Source organism: Musca autumnalis, unplaced genomic scaffold, assembly GCF_047663935.1.
Source record: "Musca autumnalis isolate F117 unplaced genomic scaffold, ASM4766393v1 scaffold_1, whole genome shotgun sequence".
NCBI classification, from domain to species: Eukaryota; Metazoa; Arthropoda; class Insecta; order Diptera; family Muscidae; genus Musca; species Musca autumnalis.
This window is the reverse complement of record NW_027411644.1, coordinates 126,569,859-126,590,026: the sequence shown is the minus strand read 5'-3', so window position 1 is coordinate 126,590,026 and position 20,168 is coordinate 126,569,859. Positions and strand designations below refer to the sequence as shown.

The 20,168-nt window shown below is 35.2% G+C and overlaps 1 protein-coding gene across 4 annotated transcripts in view; it reads left to right on the top strand.

Annotated features, from left to right (window-relative positions):
* Nucleotides 1-20,168, top strand: part of alpha-Cat (catenin alpha) — a 204,151-nt gene that overhangs the window by 138,089 nt on the left and 45,894 nt on the right. For 3 of the 4 annotated variants that reach the window (XM_073992454.1, XM_073992448.1, XM_073992438.1), the window contains exons 8-12: nt 971-1,043; nt 1,102-1,169; nt 3,131-3,312; nt 3,370-3,610; nt 3,676-3,792. In XM_073992454.1, coding sequence (XP_073848555.1) covers nt 971-1,043; nt 1,102-1,169; nt 3,131-3,312; nt 3,370-3,610; nt 3,676-3,792 — 681 coding nt within the window. Of the gene's footprint in view, nt 1-970; nt 1,044-1,101; nt 1,170-3,130; nt 3,313-3,369; nt 3,611-3,675; nt 3,864-4,037; nt 5,014-20,168 lie in introns of those variants that run through there. The other variant, XM_073992465.1, reaches the window with a different exon arrangement.

Here is a 20,168-nt window from a genome sequence, read left to right as displayed (position 1 = left end):
ATTATACAGATCTTTCCAACATGAGCTTCAACTTATAATGGATTCGACTTGTCCCTCAAATTTCTTCTAATAAAAAAATAATTCCACTGAACTTATCATTTTAAAATAGTTTTTTTGCGAATTGTGCCGTTTGGATTAATATAGAGTTCACAACTTAAAAAAAACACTGATCTATAACACGTTTATCGACAACCCAGTTGGTTTGACATCAATAATACAACATTTCATCTCAGTTGTGCTGACAATTGACAACGCAACTCAAGTTTAGTGGCGTAATCGACCCCATAATCAGACGACGAGGGTGTTTCGTAATCCGATGACGACTCTCTGGGGACTGTATTCACACAGCATGCAGCAACATAGTCCCTGTCGTAGTCCCTCACTTGGACAAGTCCAGTGCAACCCCTTAGATGCACCCACTCCTGACATCTATTGCATCTCACCGAAGGCTGGATGTGGGTGAAGATGCGGATGTGACAAACCGAGCACAAATATATTGGTCCTGGGTTTTCCTCCGTCCCGGCACGGACCAAAAGAACTCGGAGCAGACATTCCGGGATATGCTGCTCCCAACACAGAAAAACGAAACAAATACAAACATATGTACACTGAGGTGGCAGCCGCTGACCGGAACAATGATGTTGTGTAGTTCCGGGTCAATCCGGTACGAAAGAACCCGCTGCCGTGGGTTTGGCAAATAGTTATAACCATACTTTCCTTACCACGGAAGTGTTTTGGGAATTGTTAAATGCGTTGCAACGTTTTTACTCATCAGTGTACATCCATGTACCAATCGAATCAGGGAACGTGTAATCGTTAACAAATCGCAGTAGTAATTCGTATATCAGTTCTTATGATTAAAGATAAATAGAGGGAAGAATGCAATAAATATAACTACTGTTTTCAGAACAACTAATTTATATTCCTATAGCATTTATTATATTTGATCATTTACATTCTGTTATTGCAGAGCTCCGAGGATTTGGATACAGACACTGAGTTTGAACCTGTTGAGGACATGACTTTGGAAACTCGTAGTCGATGTAAGTACACTCAATTTTTTATATGCAATTAAAACATTACATTGCAATCTCATTACAGCAAGCGCGCATACCGCTGACCAAACAGTTGATGAGTATCCCGATATAAGTGGTATTTGCACGGCAAGGGTGAGTTAATTAATTGCTTGAATAAATGTCGTTGTTTTAATTTGCAACATTTCATTTGTAATTCAAATATATCGTTAAAAAATTAAAATTAAAATTACAAAACACAAAATTTTTCAAACAGAAGAATATTGGTCTGTTCCAGAACAGCAAGAATAAGATGGGGCGATTTGTGTGGAAGGAAAAAAACCTTAATGAGCCCTTCGCGTTTCTGATTCCTGGGATTGAACTGAGCAAAAAAGTCCACTGGACCATATATCTACCGTGAAAATCGAGCCTCCCGATTTTGACTTTAAGTTTTTTATTGACGTTTTTTGGATATTTTGGCATATAGCAGCCAAACCATTGAGATTTTCGATCCAACACAAAGGCAAACATTGTAGCCAAGACAGTAATTGAAAACTCTCTAATACGTCGCAAAAGCATTGGAACGCTCCTTCAGGCAGTTTTGGCTTTAAGAATGTGCAAACTTTTCGGAAAATGTCGATAAATGACATTGTGCTATAAAATTTGACCCGAAAAATATTCAAGTGTTCTGATGGTAAATTATATCGTGTTGGGATCCATGGGCAACGACAATGAACGAACACAAAGGCAAACATTGAAGCCAAGACAGTAATTGAAAACTCTCTAATACGTCGCAAAAGCATTGGAACGCTCCTTCAGGCAGTTTTGGCTTTAAGAATGTGCAAACTTTTCGGAAAATGTCGATAAATGACATTGTGCTATAAAATTTGACCCGAAAAATATTCAAGTGTTCTGATGGTAAATTATATCGTGTTGGGATCCATGGGCAACGACAATGCCTTTAGTTCGTTTTGGTCACTTCGTTTTATTTTTTTTATAACAGTAAAAGTAGTGCAAATCTGGGTTTCTTACATTTTCAAATTTAAACGAAAATATCTTCTTTTTTCACACCGGATTTCTAGTGATCCTTCTTCCTTTAAAAGGGATGGATAATATCTTTAGAACAAATTATTATTTGTTTAAATCGGTTAACAAATGGCTAAGTTATAGTGGTTTAAGTCTGAAACCCGCCTCAAAAAAACTATAACTGAATTTCTCATAATTTTGAAAATAATTATTGAACAAAACAAAAAAACATTATATTTTTGAAAATTATGAGAAATTCAGTTATAATTTCAGACTTAAACCACTTAACCGATTTAAACAAATAATAACTTGTTCTAAAGATATTATTCATCCCTTTAAAAGGAAGAAGGATCACTAGAAATCCGTTGTGAAAAAAAAAAGAAGATATGTCCGTTTAAATTTGAAAATGTAAGAAACCCAGATTTTCACTACTTTAACCATTATAAAAAAATAAAACGAAGTGACCCAAACGAACTAAAGGCATTGTCGTTGCCCATGGATCCCAGCACGATATAATTTTGCATTTCGCATATTTTTCGGGTCAAATTCTAGAGCACAATGTCATTTATCGACATTTTCCGAAAAGTTTGCACATTCTTAAGGCCAAAACTGCCTAAAGGAGCGTTCCAATGCTTTTGCGATGTATTAGAGAGTTTTCAATTACTGTCTTGGCTACAATGTTTGGCATTGTGTTGGATCGAAAATCTCAATGGTTTGGCTGCTATATGGCAAAATATCCAAAAAACGTCAATGAAAAACTTAAAGTCAAAATTGGGAGGCTCGATTTTCACGGTAGATATATAGTCCAGTGGACTTTTTTGCTCAGTTCAATCCCAGGAATAAGAAACGCGAAGGGCCCATGAAGGTTTTCAAATCGGCCCGGCCTAAGCAAGAATCTACTTATTTGTACTATTTCTTTCTTTTCTTAAAGAAAAATTTGTTATCGTAGTAAATATTTGTAGATTCTTCCAGGTTCTAGAACAGGCATTTAAATTAAAGGTAAAAGTAGTTAGATACAAAGTATTTTCCTAATAATAAGCTACTGTACACGCAATTTAAAAGACAAAAATATTTTATTCTATTATTTTTAGGAGGCCATGCGGAAAATGACCGAAGAGGACAAACAAAAAATTGCCCAACAGGTGGAGCTATTCCGAAGGGAGAAATTGACATTTGATTCTGAGGTAGCTAAATGGGACGATACCGGAAATGATATTATATTTTTAGCAAAACATATGTGTATGATTATGATGGAAATGACGGACTTCACTAGGTATTTTGTTTATTAAATACTACATCTAAGAATGTAAAGTATACATATGTATTTCAGAGGTCGTGGCCCATTAAAAACGACAATGGACGTTATAAATGCAGCTAAAAAGATTTCTGAGGCCGGCACAAAACTCGATAAATTAACTCGTGAAATAGCAGAACAATGTCCTGAGAGTTCTACGAAAAAAGATTTATTGGCTTATTTGCAACGCATAGCTCTTTACTGTCATCAAATTCAAATAACATCTAAAGTCAAAGCTGATGTACAAAACATCAGCGGCGAATTAATTGTATCTGGGGTAAGTTAAACGTGATATTACATTTTTCACAACTAGTTGTGTATGCATAACTTTACTTATTACAGTTGGATAGTGCAACATCTTTAATTCAAGCAGCTAAAAATCTTATGAACGCTGTTGTCTTAACTGTCAAATATTCATATGTTGCATCTACAAAATATACTAGACAAGGAACTGTGACGGTAAGTTTTTGTGTTTATTTAACAATTGCTCGTACTCAAACGTACTCCTTTAAAATTTGGTTTTTATTAAGGTCGAAACCTAAAACTAAAGCTTTTCGGAATCAGTTTTTTCATTTTTAGGTCGAAACCTAAAACTTTGCGTGTTGCGTGTGCCTTCGAAAAAACAAATACAAATTACATGTACTTCAATTTAAAATACATGTATTTTGTTTTTTTGAACGCACACGCAACACGCAAAGTTTTAGGTTTCGACCTAAAAATGAAAAAAACTGATTCCGAAAAGCGTTATATATTGGAGTGTTTCCATAACGTTTATTTTGAACATTTTTTTTAATTGTTTTCTTTAAAAATTGCGTTCCCTGTGGCAATCTCAAAAAATATTCAATTTAAAACTTCAATTTTAATTTCTTTTAAAAGTATCTCAAGTAATTTTAGTATGTTTGTCCATATTTACATTAGGCAATTTTCCTTGCGGCAATTGTCAGTTTGTCGGTGAGAGAGGGCGTTGAGAGGCAAATGGTTACCATATGCCTCACCTCTCTCTCCATCAAACTGACAATTGCCGCAAGGAAAATTGCCTATTGTAAATATGGACTTTGGGTTGTCTTTTGTCATAAAAAATCGGTGTTTTGAAAATTTTCAAAAAAAAAAACAACAACAAATGTTCTCTTTTTAAAATTGACACACATCGACAGCAAACTCCCTTTGAGCACCCCTGACATATATGGCGCATTTTTACATGTATGAGTATATACAAATTTCTCTATATTAATTTCCCATCACAAGCATGCGTTTTCAGAAAAGTTATGTAACAAACGACAACATTTCAGCTCAAAACGTGGGGTCTTTTTGATTTTTATTATGGCCGGATAATATTCAGGGGTCGCAATGGGCAAAAAACGTATTTGGAGAAAAAGTCAACGTTTTATTCCAAAGCAAATACCTCAGCGCTTATAAGGGGAATACCAAAAGCAAAACCTGACAATGAAAGTAGAAAATATCACCTTTTTAACGATGTATCGTAAAAAGAAAGAATGGTGGTCAAACAACGAATATATCGGTAATGAAACCCAGGTTTTCATTTTTGCGAATTTAATTATCAAACATTTGTTGGTGGCCTCCCAAAATCAAACCATGAAAATGAAAGTAGAAAATCTAAATTTTACGATGATACAAAGTAGGAAATTAAGAGTAATATTGAAATTACAATCATTCAAAAAATATGAAAATTAAAAAGCCTGTAATTCGCGAATTAGTTAAAATCAGTTAATGCGCATCCGATACAGCGAACCAGCCTAGTTCAATATTTATGCATATTTCGATGTTTCACGCAGGGGTCATTTTGTGCCGTCAGTTGCATCTCACAATGCCAAAAACTTTAAGGTGGGTAAAAGTCACGCAATGTTCATACGATTTTGATGCGCATCCGGTTTCATTAGCGCCCATCAAAAATACGTCAATATACACCTATTTCAAATAGATTCTTTAAGAACCGCGGATATGCCTCCGCATTCAATTTTGCGTAAAAAACCCATTTGAAAAACATTCCATTTATCTAAAAAATTTTCAAGAAAATCGCGGTTTAGTATGCGGATTTGTCAACATATATTTTTGTCGATTTTCCTATTTTCAAGGTATCTATATCCTCGGTTTTAGTGGACGGAAAAAGTGCACGCAAAAAATAGGTTTTTAAGAAAATTCACGCATGTAATTTTGGTCTTTAGACTCCAATTAATAGGATGCTGTACGGAGCACACTCATGAGATATAAATTAAACGACGTAGAATCACGAGTTCTATAATCCTATTATGAGTTTGGAACACTATCTTGTTGCACGTCCGGATTATTAAAAAAATCAAAAAACCCCGAAATTTCGGCTTCAAAATGTCAGCATAAATTTTTGGTGGAGGTAGTGGATATTTCGAAAAATCATACACAAGTATCATGTTGCCCATGGAGTATTCAGTGATTCTTTCTTTGGGCATAGGTCAATAAAATGTAGGGTTAAGCTAGAAATCGGAAGAGAACATAAAAAACTTGTTGGCTTCAACCCATTTTTACACATTTTTCTAGGGATTCATTTCTTTGCAGTTACTGAGACTTGGCTCAATTCGTCAGTGTCATCAAGGTCCTTAAATATTCCGGGTTATAAGCTGTTGCGGAGTGACCGTCTTGGCCGTGTTGGTGGTGGTGTTTCCATGTATGTTTCCGACCAATTATCATATAAGGTTGTTTTTCGCTCGGATCGATATGGTATATGTGAGTCGTTATGTATTGAACTTAGAGTTGAGTCAACTATTATACTTGTAGTCGTCGTTTACTTGCCCCATGGGGATATTAATTTTTTTTACAGTGTGCATGAGGGTATACTGGACATGTATGCTAATGTGATTGTTTTGGGCGACTTTAATTATAATTTGTTTCGGACTTCCAATTCGATTGTGCTAAGGAATATGTGCAGATCTTTGGGGTTGAATGTTGTTCACAACTCGCGACCAACGCATTATGATTTAGCACATGACTCGACGTCATTAATTGACTACTGTCTTGTCAGTGATCTGTTGTGTTTGGAATTTGCTTCACAGGGTCAGTGCCCTGGTATATCTCACCATGCCCTTATATTTGGTGTACTTAAATTCCCTGTAGTCATAAATGAGAAGTTTATTGAGTATAGGGATTTCAGCAGGGCTGATTGGTTAGGTATTAACGAATTTTTGTGCAATTTTGATTTTAGCCCGTTATATTTTACGACTAATGTTGACTTCCAGGTGTCTCTGTTTAATACTTTATTTGCAGAATTGATGTCTTTTGTTCCAATGGTTACACGTAGTGTCAAACCCAGAGGTGATGAGTGGTTGCAATATGATGTTGTGAGATCAGTCCGAGCTCTCAGGGATTTTGCATATGCTGAGTGGCGTAGAAGACCTACGGATATTAACAGGCGTATTTTTTGCCTGTATAGAAACCGTTGTAAGGGAGTCATGAGAAATGAGAGAAGAAAATTTTACAATAGAATATTTGGTCCTATGAAATGTAGTCAGCTGTGGAAGTCACTCAGATCATTTGGTTGTTTGGATAATGTGGATGATGTTCCTGATATTGATGTTAATATTGTAAATGATTACTTTAGTAGTGTGAGAGCTCCGGTTATAAATTGTAGACTTGGTGGTACTGATGCCACATGTGAGCAGGATGTATTTAGGTTTTATTGTATATTTATGGATGATGTTGTTGATGCGCTGCGTAAAGTTAAGTCAGGAGCTGTCGGTGTTGATGGTATACCAATAAAGTTTTTCAAAAGTGTATTTCCTTTTATATCCAGTCATTTTCTGCATTTAGTAAACTGTATCTTTATGACTTCGACCTTTCCGCAGGCGTGGAAGGTAGCGCGTGTGGTTCCTGTTCCTAAGTGCGGTGAATCGTATGATGTTTCGAATTTGCGTCCCATAAGTATTCTCCCTGTCATGTCGAAGATTGTAGAGCATATAATTAAGGATGCCATTGTTGAGTTCTTGGATGACCGTAAATGCTTGAGTAGCTCTCAGTATGGTTTTCGGCGTGGGCGTAGCACTACAATGCATTTGTTGTATCTAACAGACTTAATCAGGGATGTTTTTAATGGCTCTGAAGTGGGTATGTTAGTTGGCCTTGACTTGTCCAAGGCGTTTGATTCGATTGACCATGCTCTTCTGTTGGATAAGTTGAAGCTAAAATTTGGGTTCTCTGTTTCTGCATGCAAGTTGGTGGGCACGTACTTATCTGGTAGATCTCAATTTGTATCTCATAATGGTGTTTGGTCTGAGTGTCGTAGTGTTCGGTGTGGAGTTCCTCAGGGATCTGTCCTGGGACCCTTACTTTTCATTATGTATATTGATGATATTGTTCGCTCTGTTTCTTTGGAGAGATGTAAATTATTTTTGTATGCAGATGATGTGCATGTGTTTTTTAAGTGCGATAGCCTTTCTCACCTGGAGGCATTGGTGAACGTAAATCTTAACTCGTTGTCCCAGTGGATTGATTCTAATGGGCTTGTAATGAATTGGTCTAAAACTAAAGCAGTAGTTTTTAATAATCATGACGTTAATTCTGCTTTAAGGATTTCTGTTAATTCGATGGATGTTGAGCTTGTTGATTGCATAAAATGTCTGGGTGTTGTTATTGACAGTAGATTGGATTTCAATGTGCATATTGATATGCTCTTATCTCGTGTGAGGTTCCAGCTTCGGAAATTGTACAGCCTTAGTGCATATTTGCCTTTGGATATTAGGAAGAGAGTGGCTCAGTCGCTTTTGATGACCCATGTGAACTATTGTTTGGAAATTATATCTGGTGCATCTTCTGGCCAAGTTGAACGAATCTCTGGAATTGTTAACTCTATTGTTCGTTATGTGTATGGTTTGTGTCGTTGGGACCATGTATCTCTGTATGTTGTTGATTTTCTTGGATTGTCCTTTGAAAACTATATAAATTTTCGCCTTCTTCAGTGTTATTATAGTATAATGAGGAATACTGATATCCCACTACGTAGTGATTTTGTAAGATTGAGGTCTTTGCGTAACCCTCAATTATTGTACCCCAGATTTTCGTCCCGAACTGGTGAAAAATCTTTTGTTGTTCGGGTTGATAGATTATGGAATCAGTTGCCGCTAGAGCTTCGACGCTTTAATGGTTTGACAGGAGAATATAGAGCAAGGTGCTTTGAGTACTTGCGGAATAACTCCTTATGATTTTATGAGTTGTGTTTTTACTTAATTATGGGTTATTATATATTTTTTTTGTTTTTTAATTTTATTTGTTTTGTTGGGCTGGGGAGCCATATTTGCATTGTTAAATTTGCTTAGATTTATCTTTATATTCACTTTGTGTTGTAGTGCTATACTTGTTCCATGTTTGTGGAGCGAATTATAGGGAATGATTATTTCTTCCTGATCCCTTCTCTTGCTCTACTTTTCTAAGTATTGGCTTAGAAAGGTACAGTGGTGTTGGGATAGTCTCAGGATGCCTATTTTGTTAACTGAGTATATATTTTTTTTTATATATATGTATATGATAGGTAATTAATTTTAGTTTTTAATTTCTATTTTTTTTTTTTTTTTTTTTTTGTTGTTAACTTTATTTGAATTGTATATTGTTAATATAAGATATTGGCCATATTGGCTTGTTTATATTACATAGTAAATAAATGAAATGAAATGAAAATGAATGAATGATGCCAACACAGTTTCCACGAAAATAAATTTTTATGGTGGACATTATGGGATCCCTCCTAAAACACTTCATTTTAAAGAATTTTAATCATACCATCATGGAATATATGTATATATATGTTTACATGGAATATGTTTACAGTTCGCGAATTCTGGGTTAAACTCGGATTCATCGATTGTAAAATATTTTTTGTTTTTACCATATACATTTTTAGCATTTTCCGAGACTTGGTTAAAGTCATCTATCCTAAATAGTGAAATTCTTTGTCCACGTTATTTCATTTCACTTATTCATCAATTGTAATATAAAAAAGCCAACATGGCCAATAACTTATATTATCCTACTACAATATCCAAACATTCAAGAACTTAAAAGTTAAGAATTAAAATAAAAAAAATATATATATATATATGGCGAATAACAAAATTCCTTTACAATTCCATTTGAAAAAAATTAAAATTTTTTTTTACGAGCACATCTACGATTTTTGGTACAGAGGTAAAGGAAAAAAATCCGGTTTCAAATCTGCTCGCGTTCACGAAATTGGCCAATGCGCGCAAAAGTTATAGCGGTTTTTATTCTCATATAAAGAAAAAATATTTAAAAATATCTTTTTTGTTGTTATGAGGAAATGTATGCATAAATCGTTAACAGCAGTCCATATCTATTCGTAGATGTTTAAATAGTTATTAAATTTATTATTATTTTCGCGGAAAGTCAACAAATAATAAAACAATTTTGAAGTAAATCCAAATTATCCTGCCCCAGAATCCGTACAAACCTCTAAAAATAAATTAAAGAATATATGCGGAATCTAGACAATGCGTAGAAAAATATGATACCAAATTTATAGAGATTGGGTACATAAATTGCATATTATAGCAACAACAAAAGAGAAAAACTTATTGTTGGAAAATATTGTTGCAAATATTTTTTTGGTTTGATTCTAAAAATTAGAAAAAAAATATTTGGGAGTTCTCCAACTATTTTGCTAAAATCCCATAGAATAATAAATGTATACAGTTAAAACTTCATCAAAACATATGGTTTACCATCGCGAGAGTTTAACTGATTACTGTGATAACTTATAAGGGTAGGAAATTAAGAGTACTATTGAAATTACAATCATTCAATTAATATTATAATTAAAAAGCCTGTTATTCGCGAATTAGTTAAAGTCGGTTGATGCGCATCCGTTTTTGGATACAGCGAATCAATCTCTGTCAAAATTTATGCATATTTCGATGTTTCACTCAGGGGCCATTGTGTGCCACCAGTTGCATCATACACTGCAAAAAACCTTAAAGTTGGTAAAAGTCGCGCAATGTGCATACGCTTTTGATGCGCATCCGGTTTCGTCAGCGCCTATCAAAAATACGTCCAAATATACCAATTTTAATTAGATTCTTCAAGAACCGCGGATGTGCCTCCACATTCTATTTTTGGTAAAAAATCCATATTACACGCGAATCTCTGTAATTTATGACACGAGTTTTCGCAAATATTATAATCGCGTATAAAGGATTCCATTTACGTAAAAAAATTTCAAGAAAATCGCGGTTTAGTACGCGGATTTGTCGAAATCATTTTTTGCTGCTTTTCCTATTTTCAGGGTATCTATATCCGCGGTTTTAGTGGATGGATTCGATAGCGGAAGGTCTCATTAGATCCGTCGCGTAAAAAAACTAAATTCACGCGGGGTACAAAGGAAATTGAATGGCACTTGTAAATTTTAAACGCAAAAAATAGGTTTTTTAAAAAAAATCACGCATCAAATATTGGCCTTTAGACTCCAATTACTAGGATGCTGTAAGGAGCACACTCATGAGATATGCATTAAACGACGTAGAATCACGAGTTTTATAATCCTAATGTGAGTTTTGAATATTATCTTGTTGCGCGTCCGAATTATTAAAACAATTCAAAAAACCCCGAAATTCCGGCTTCAAAATGTCAGCATCAATTTTAGGTGGATGCAGTGGATATATCGATAATGATACACTAGTATCATATTGCCCATGAAGTATTCTTTGAGTCTTTCTTTGGGCATATGTCTATAAAATGTAAGGTTAAGCCTAAAATCGGAAGGGAGCGTAAAAAAACTTGTTGGCTTCAACCCATTTTTACCTATTTTTCTACATTGATGCCAACACAGCTTCGACGTAAATTAATTTTAATGGTTGACCTTATGGGATTCCTCCTAAAACACTTCAGTTTAAAGAATGTATATCATACTATATAGAATATGTTATAAGTTCGCGAATTCTCAAAGGGTGAAACTCGGATTCATCGATTGTAAAAAATTTTTGTTTTTCGCCATATATATATACATAAATATATATATATATATATAGTTGGTGGGCACGTACTTATCTGGTAGATCTCAATTTGTATCTCATAATGGTGTTTGGTCTGAGTGTCGTAGTGTTCGGTGTGGAGTTCCTCAGGGATCTGTCCTGGGACCCTTACTTTTCATTATGTATATTGATGATATTGTTCGCTCTGTTTCTTTGGAGAGATGTAAATTATTTTTGTATGCAGATGATGTGCATGTGTTTTTTAAGTGCGATAGCCTTTCTCACCTGGAGGCATTGGTGAACGTAAATCTTAACTCGTTGTCCCAGTGGATTGATTCTAATGGGCTTGTAATGAATTGGTCTAAAACTAAAGCAGTAGTTTTTAATAATCATGACGTTAATTCTGCTTTAAGGATTTCTGTTAATTCGATGGATGTTGAGCTTGTTGATTGCATAAAATGTCTGGGTGTTGTTATTGACAGTAGATTGGATTTCAATGTGCATATTGATATGCTCTTATCTCGTGTGAGGTTCCAGCTTCGGAAATTGTACAGCCTTAGTGCATATTTGCCTTTGGATATTAGGAAGAGAGTGGCTCAGTCGCTTTTGATGACCCATGTGAACTATTGTTTGGAAATTATATCTGGTGCATCTTCTGGCCAAGTTGAACGAATCTCTGGAATTGTTAACTCTATTGTTCGTTATGTGTATGGTTTGTGTCGTTGGGACCATGTATCTCTGTATGTTGTTGATTTTCTTGGATTGTCCTTTGAAAACTATATAAATTTTCGCCTTCTTCAGTGTTATTATAGTATAATGAGGAATACTGATATCCCACTACGTAGTGATTTTGTAAGATTGAGGTCTTTGCGTAACCCTCAATTATTGTACCCCAGATTTTCGTCCCGAACTGGTGAAAAATCTTTTGTTGTTCGGGTTGATAGATTATGGAATCAGTTGCCGCTAGAGCTTCGACGCTTTAATGGTTTGACAGGAGAATATAGAGCAAGGTGCTTTGAGTACTTGCGGAATAACTCCTTATGATTTTATGAGTTGTGTTTTTACTTAATTATGGGTTATTATATATTTTTTTTGTTTTTTAATTTTATTTGTTTTGTTGGGCTGGGGAGCCATATTTGCATTGTTAAATTTGCTTAGATTTATCTTTATATTCACTTTGTGTTGTAGTGCTATACTTGTTCCATGTTTGTGGAGCGAATTATAGGGAATGATTATTTCTTCCTAATCCCTTCTCTTGCTCTACTTTTCTAAGTATTGGCTTAGAAAGGTACAGTGGTGTTGGGATAGTCTCAGGATGCCTATTTTGTTAACTGAGTATATTTTTTTTTATATATATGTATATGATAGGTAATTAATTTTAGTTTTTAATTTCTATTTTTTTTTTTTTTTTTGTTGTTAACTTTATTTGAATTGTATATTGTTAATATAAGATATTGGCCATATTGGCTTGTTTATATTACATAGTAAATAAATGAAATGAAATGAAAATGAATGAATGATGCCAACACAGTTTCCACGAAAATAAATTTTTATGGTGGACATTATGGGATCCCTCCTAAAACACTTCATTTTAAAGAATTTTAATCATACCATCATGGAATATATGTATATATATGTTTACATGGAATATGTTTACAGTTCGCGAATTCTGGGTTAAACTCGGATTCATCGATTGTAAAATATTTTTTGTTTTTACCATATACATTTTTAGCATTTTCCGAGACTTGGTTAAAGTCATCTATCCTAAATAGTGAAATTCTTTGTCCACGTTATTTCATTTCACTTATTCATCAATTGTAATATAAAAAAGCCAACATGGCCAATAACTTATATTATCCTACTACAATATCCAAACATTCAAGAACTTAAAAGTTAAGAATTAAAATAAAAAAAAAAATATATATATATATATATATGGCGAATAACAAAATTCCTTTACAATTCCATTTGAAAAAAATTAAAAATTTTTTTTACGAGCACATCTACGATTTTTGGTACAGAGGTAAAGGAAAAAAATCCGGTTTCAAATCTGCTCGCGTTCACGAAATTGGCCAATGCGCGCAAAAGTTATAGCGGTTTTTATTCTCATATAAAGAAAAAATATTTAAAAATATCTTTTTTGTTGTTATGAGGAAATGTATGCATAAATCGTTAACAGCAGTCCATATCTATTCGTAGATGTTTAAATAGTTATTAAATTTATTATTATTTTCGCGGAAAGTCAACAAATAATAAAACAATTTTGAAGTAAATCCAAATTATCCTGCCCCAGAATCCGTACAAACCTCTAAAAATAAATTAAAGAATATATGCGGAATCTAGACAATGCGTAGAAAAATATGATACCAAATTTATAGAGATTGGGTACATAAATTGCATATTATAGCAACAACAAAAGAGAAAAACTTATTGTTGGAAAATATTGTTGCAAATATTTTTTTGGTTTGATTCTAAAAATTAGAAAAAAAATATTTGGGAGTTCTCCAACTATTTTGCTAAAATCCCATAGAATAATAAATGTATACAGTTAAAACTTCATCAAAACATATGGTTTACCATCGCGAGAGTTTAACTGATTACTGTGATAACTTATAAGGGTAGGAAATTAAGAGTACTATTGAAATTACAATCATTCAATTAATATTATAATTAAAAAGCCTGTTATTCGCGAATTAGTTAAAGTCGGTTGATGCGCATCCGTTTTTGGATACAGCGAATCAATCTCTGTCAAAATTTATGCATATTTCGATGTTTCACTCAGGGGCCATTGTGTGCCACCAGTTGCATCATACACTGCAAAAAACCTTAAAGTTGGTAAAAGTCGCGCAATGTGCATACGCTTTCGTCAGCGCCTATCAAAAATACGTCCAAATATACCAATTTTAATTAGATTCTTCAAGAACCGCGGATGTGCCTCCACATTCTATTTTTGGTAAAAAACCCATATTACACGCGAATCTCTGTAATTTATGACACGAGTTTTCGCAAATATTATAATCGCGTATAAAGGATTCCATTTACGTAAAAAAATTTCAAGAAAATCGCGGTTTAGTACGCGGATTTGTCGAAATCATTTTTTGCTGCTTTTCCTATTTTCAGGGTATCTATATCCGCGGTTTTAGTGGATGGATTCGATAGCGGAAGGTCTCATTAGATCCGTCGCGTAAAAAAACTAAATTCACGCGGGGTACAAAGGAAATTGAATGGCACTTGTAAATTTTAAACGCAAAAAATAGGTTTTTTAAAAAAAATCACGCATCAAATATTGGCCTTTAGACTCCAATTACTAGGATGCTGTAAGGAGCACACTCATGAGATATGCATTAAACGACGTAGAATCACGAGTTTTATAATCCTAATGTGAGTTTTGAATATTATCTTGTTGCGCGTCCGAATTATTAAAACAATTCAAAAAACCCCGAAATTCCGGCTTCAAAATGTCAGCATCAATTTTAGGTGGATGCAGTGGATATATCGAAAAATGATACACTAGTATCATATTGCCCATGAAGTATTCTTTGAGTCTTTCTTTGGGCATATGTCTATAAAATGTAAGGTTAAGCCTAAAATCGGAAGGGAGCGTAAAAAAACTTGTTGGCTTCAACCCATTTTTACCTATTTTTCTACATTGATGCCAACACAGCTTCGACGTAAATTAATTTTAATGGTTGACCTTATGGGATTCCTCCTAAAACACTTCAGTTTAAAGAATGTATATCATACTATATAGAATATGTTATAAGTTCGCGAATTCTCAAAGGGTGAAACTCGGATTCATCGATTGTAAAAAATTTTTGTTTTTCGCCATATATATATACATAAATATATATATATATATATATACATAAATACTATGCATACTATTCATGGAAATGTAAATATAAATAGACTCCCTAATCATAGCCACTAACCACTGCACTTCACTTAACAATTGTTAAGAAAAGTGGAGGGGAGTCATCTCCCTATACAACAATTTTTATCAAATGTTTGGAATGGACCTTTTAATAAAGAAGGCTTTGGTGTTCTTATATCCTCCGATTCTTCTTTTTCCTCTAATTTGATTATATTAAATAATTTTGATGATATTGAGTTCATAGGCATTTGTATAGAATTATCCAACTATAAACTATTCCACCAACATCTGATCCAATTCTATATTTTCGTCATTTGTCTGCAATAAATTCAGTTACTTCGCAGATGAGTGATATCGATCACATTCTGATATGAGGATATTTTAACTTACCTTCTGTTAATTGAACCTCATCCCACTCTTTGCGTATCTATGCTTTACAATCAATACAGATAACAATACAAGTAATTCTTTAAAAACTGTTTTCAATTTAAAAATTCTTCCACAATTGTAGATTGGGAATACATATTTTTTACCCAATTTGAACTTCATCCAGAATAAGGGGATATAGGAACTGGGAAAAATTCCCATAATATTTTATTCAGAATACGCGTTAGGAATAGGGCTGTTATTTTTTTAAATAAAAAGCAATCGTTTGCAGTTCTGTTTTGGGATGACAAGCAAATCAGGTAAACTGTTGCAACAACACAATAAACTAATGTTACAGAATATAAGCACAAAACGAAATAGTCAATTAGCCAAACTCAGCAATTATGAGTATCTTTCAGCAACACAAGTGGTTGCCCGTGTACACGTCTGCTCTAAGCATGCAACAGCGACATAGTAAATGCTCATTCGTTTCCATCTCCTCCTCAATCTCACAGAGCCTACTACGATAACACCGTGCTACACGAAAATTATTCAAGTGTTTAAATGTAAAAATTCCATCTTGTTGGGGCCCATGAAAGATGAACGTACCTTTGGTTTCTTTGGGTCACTTTGTTTTTTGATTTTATAAAATGTAAATGTAGTGAGAATGCAGTTTCTTAGATTTTCAACTTTATACGGGCATAACTTCTTGTTTTACAACGGACTTCTACTATTCTTTTTTTTATTTAAAGGTGCTAAACAAAGGCTACAAAAAACAGGGAATTGCTTTAGGCTGTTTAGAATTACCAAACGGTATAATTAGTTTTTTGACAACTTATAGAATTATCAAATGCCAAATTATGGCTAAATCCGTCAACAAATTTAGTTAAAACGTCAAAATACCCGAAATCGGGCGGTACCGTTATATAGGGTCTGTATCAAAACGTGGACCGATATAGTCCATCATCGAACTTGATTGCCTGTAATCAAAAGACGGATCTTTCCAGAATTTCAACGTCCTATCATAATTTTTGTGGATGCTAGTGATTACCACAGACGGACGGATATGCATAAAAAACCAAAAAGTTAAACCACAAATATGTTTAACCAATCTTTTCCATTGTCAAAAGCCAAGATAATTTCCGGTATTCACAAATCGTGGTAAGGAGGTATTGTATATCTTGTACATATTGTTAATAGTGTAGACATACAACTGTTTACAATACCACAACAAGAAAATACATTACATTTTTATTTACTACAGTGTTGTTAATTTTTTGAAGACAACCTGGCCTGGTCGGATAGCCATTTTTTATCGCCAATTTTACGGGATCTTTTCGTTTTTTGGGGTCCACACATACAGGGTTGTTAATTTACTCCACCAAAAAGTATTGTACTTGTTGAGAAATAAATACACAACCGTTGTCTTTGGTTGAATATTCAGTTCTAATTTTATTAAAGTTAAAATGAGTCTTAATAACTAAGTTACAAAATAATTCTTAGCCTATCTTCTCTTATTCTATGGACTTATCTTTAGCTCCATTGCTCAGTACACTATCTGTTGGGCATTGCCTTTGTTATCAGCTGTTAATATAAAGTGGTATCACTTATGCTCTACATCGTTTATGCTCTACTTATCTCATACATAAATCGTATTTATTCCTGTCATCAGTTTTATTAGTTGCATCGAATATTTCTTCATTGCTGTCGTCAGTAGTATCTTCTTCATTCTCGGCATCTTTTCCAAGTTCATACTCTTCTTCATTCTCGGAATCTTTTCCAAGCTCATACTCTTCTCCTGGAGTGTCTTGATTGATTGTATTTTTGCTATGCACAAACTCTTCCACATCCCTTTCTTCATCACTGCTTCCCGTGTCTGTTCCAGCCGTCTCATTCAAATCATCTTCACAGATATTGGTTTTCCTCTTTTCACTGCTAGTTACAAAACATTCAAATTTGCTAAAATAGTCTTTGCTACTAAATAGTTCGTTGTAGGAAGCCATTTCTAAGCCCAATTAACTTTCCATGTCCATTAAAAGTTGATCATCTTGCATGTTTGGTACGATCGCATTACGTAAACGTTGCAATTCGGCTTCCAAATTGGCTATATTCTGTTGTACTCTTATGTTTGAGTAAAAGATTTAGTTGTGCTTTTATGTTGTAAATAAAAGACTTATTGATAAATTAACAAACTTAAGCAAGATTTATTCTGTTTAATTCTGGAAACTGAAAATACGTTACAATGAGTTGATGTGCGTGTTACTACTTGTGGTGTAATACAATGACTGAAAGAGACTGACTGAGTGAGAAAGAGTATAGCACGATTGCATGTGTGTGTATGTATGTGTGCATGCATAATAACAATGATGCCTAGTTTCTGATTGTTTACAGTGGAACCCTAACATCTCCATTTTTGAGACTTCTCGGGGGTCCTGGATACTGGCTGTACAGGGTTTCTTCGAGAAGTGATGCGTTGTGGGTGTATAACCGGTGATGATGGTGGAGTTGTGAAATCTTCTTCCGTTGGTGGACTAATGTTGAAGTCTTCTAGTAGGATTTGAAGAGGAAGATTATCATTTTGCTCTGCAGGTACATTTTGATCGGTTTCTCTTGCTCGGAGTTGATCTGCGTGAGATCTCACAAGAATTTGTCTCTTATCCACTTGAATGAGAGTGTTGTAGGTAACATTTCCCACTTTGTTGATAATTTCACCTGGAACCCAGTAGCTTTTATTACCTTTGAAGTGCCAAAATTGGAAAGGAGAATATCTTTGGCCCAACAGTCGGGAAATTCAGTCTCCACAGTGAAACATCTGACAATGGTATGAGGCTGATAGACTTTGCAGCTGCAAAAAACATGGTAGTTAGCAGTACCAGATTTAATCATCTCGATATTCATAAGGGCACCTGGCTGTCCCCAGATCAAAGAACAAGTAATCAAATTGATCATGTTGTGATAGATGGAAGACATTCATCCAGCGTGTTGGATGTACGATCGTTCCGAGGCGCAAACATTGATTCGGACCACTATCTTGTTGCAGCAAAGGTACGTACCCGTCTAAACGTTGCAAATAAGGCACGAACAGACACAACGCGGAAGTTGGACATCGATAGGCTGCAAACACAACAGATAGCCACAGCATATTCCACTCAACTAGCCCAATTGCTTAACGCGAGCACTCCTTGTCCCGATAACATAACAACACAATGGCAAAATATTGCCCACTCCATGCAAACAGCCGCAAAATCCATACTTGGATTCCAGAGACCTCCACAAAGGAATTCATGGTATGACCAGGAGTGTCGTGCTGCTACCGAAGATAAAAATGCGGCATATAGAGCTACTTTACAATCAGTAGCAACGCGTAGCGCACGAGAGAGATATCGGGAGAAAAGGAGAGAAGAGAAACGTCTTTTCCGCAAGAAAAAGAGAGAAATGGAAAAGCGGGAGTGTGAAAAAATCGAGATGTACAGGAGCCAGAATGAAGTCCGAAAATTCTACCAAAGAGTGAAACATCAAACAGATGGCTTTGGTACAGGCACATCCTCCTGTAGAGACCAGCAAGGTAATCTGGTAACAGATACAGATAGCGTGCTCAGGATATGGAAGGAACATTTCTCCAATCTGCTGGTATCCAATAGTGGCGAAGACGATGATACCGCAGATCCAATCCCAGAAGATGGTATAGAATGTATACCACCCGGCCAAGATGAGGTAAAAACAGCAATCAACCGGCTGAAGAATAATAAAGCAGCAGGTGCCGATGGCTTACCAGCCGAGCTGTTTAAAACCGGAGGCGACGCGCTGATAAGGTGTATGCATCAGCTAGTTAGCACCATCTGGCAGGAAGAACGCGTACCCGACGATTGGAACCTGAGCATCCTATGTCCCGTCCACAAGAAAGGAGATAAGACTGTATGCTCCAACTATAGGGGCATAAGTCTACTCCCTATTGCCTATAAGATAGTGTCAGGGATACTGTGCGAACGAATAAAGCCTATGGTCAACGGGATAATTGGACCATACCAATGTGGCTTTAGACCTGGCAAGTCCACCATTGACCAGATATTTACCCTGCGGCAAATCCTAGAGAAGACCCAAGAGATGCAGATCGACACATTTCACCTTTTTGTCGATTATAAAGCAGCATTCGACAGTCCCCTCCGATCAAAGGTATTCCATGCAATGTCTGAATTTGGTATTCCCGCAAAGCTCATCCGGCTTTGTAAGATGACTCTAACTGATACTAGGTCCTCAGTTAAAATTGGAAAGAACCTCTCCGAAGAATTTTGTACCAAAAGAGGTTTCAGACAAGGAGACAGCCTTTCGTGTGACCTATTCAACATTTTGCTGGAAAAGGTAATACGAGATGCAAATGTCAAAAGAAATGGCACAATTTACACCAATAGCCACATGTTACTTGCCTATGCTGATGACATAGACATCATGGGACGATCAGTAAAGGAAGTAACTGATACCTTTAGGAAGGTCGAAGCAGAATCTGCGAAAGTGGGTCTGGCGGTAAACGGCGAAAAGACCAAATTGATGGTGTCGACGCGCAAAGCGTCCATAGAGCTCGGACCAACCGTAGAAGTTGGTACCTATAATTTTGAGGTAGTTAAAGACTTCGT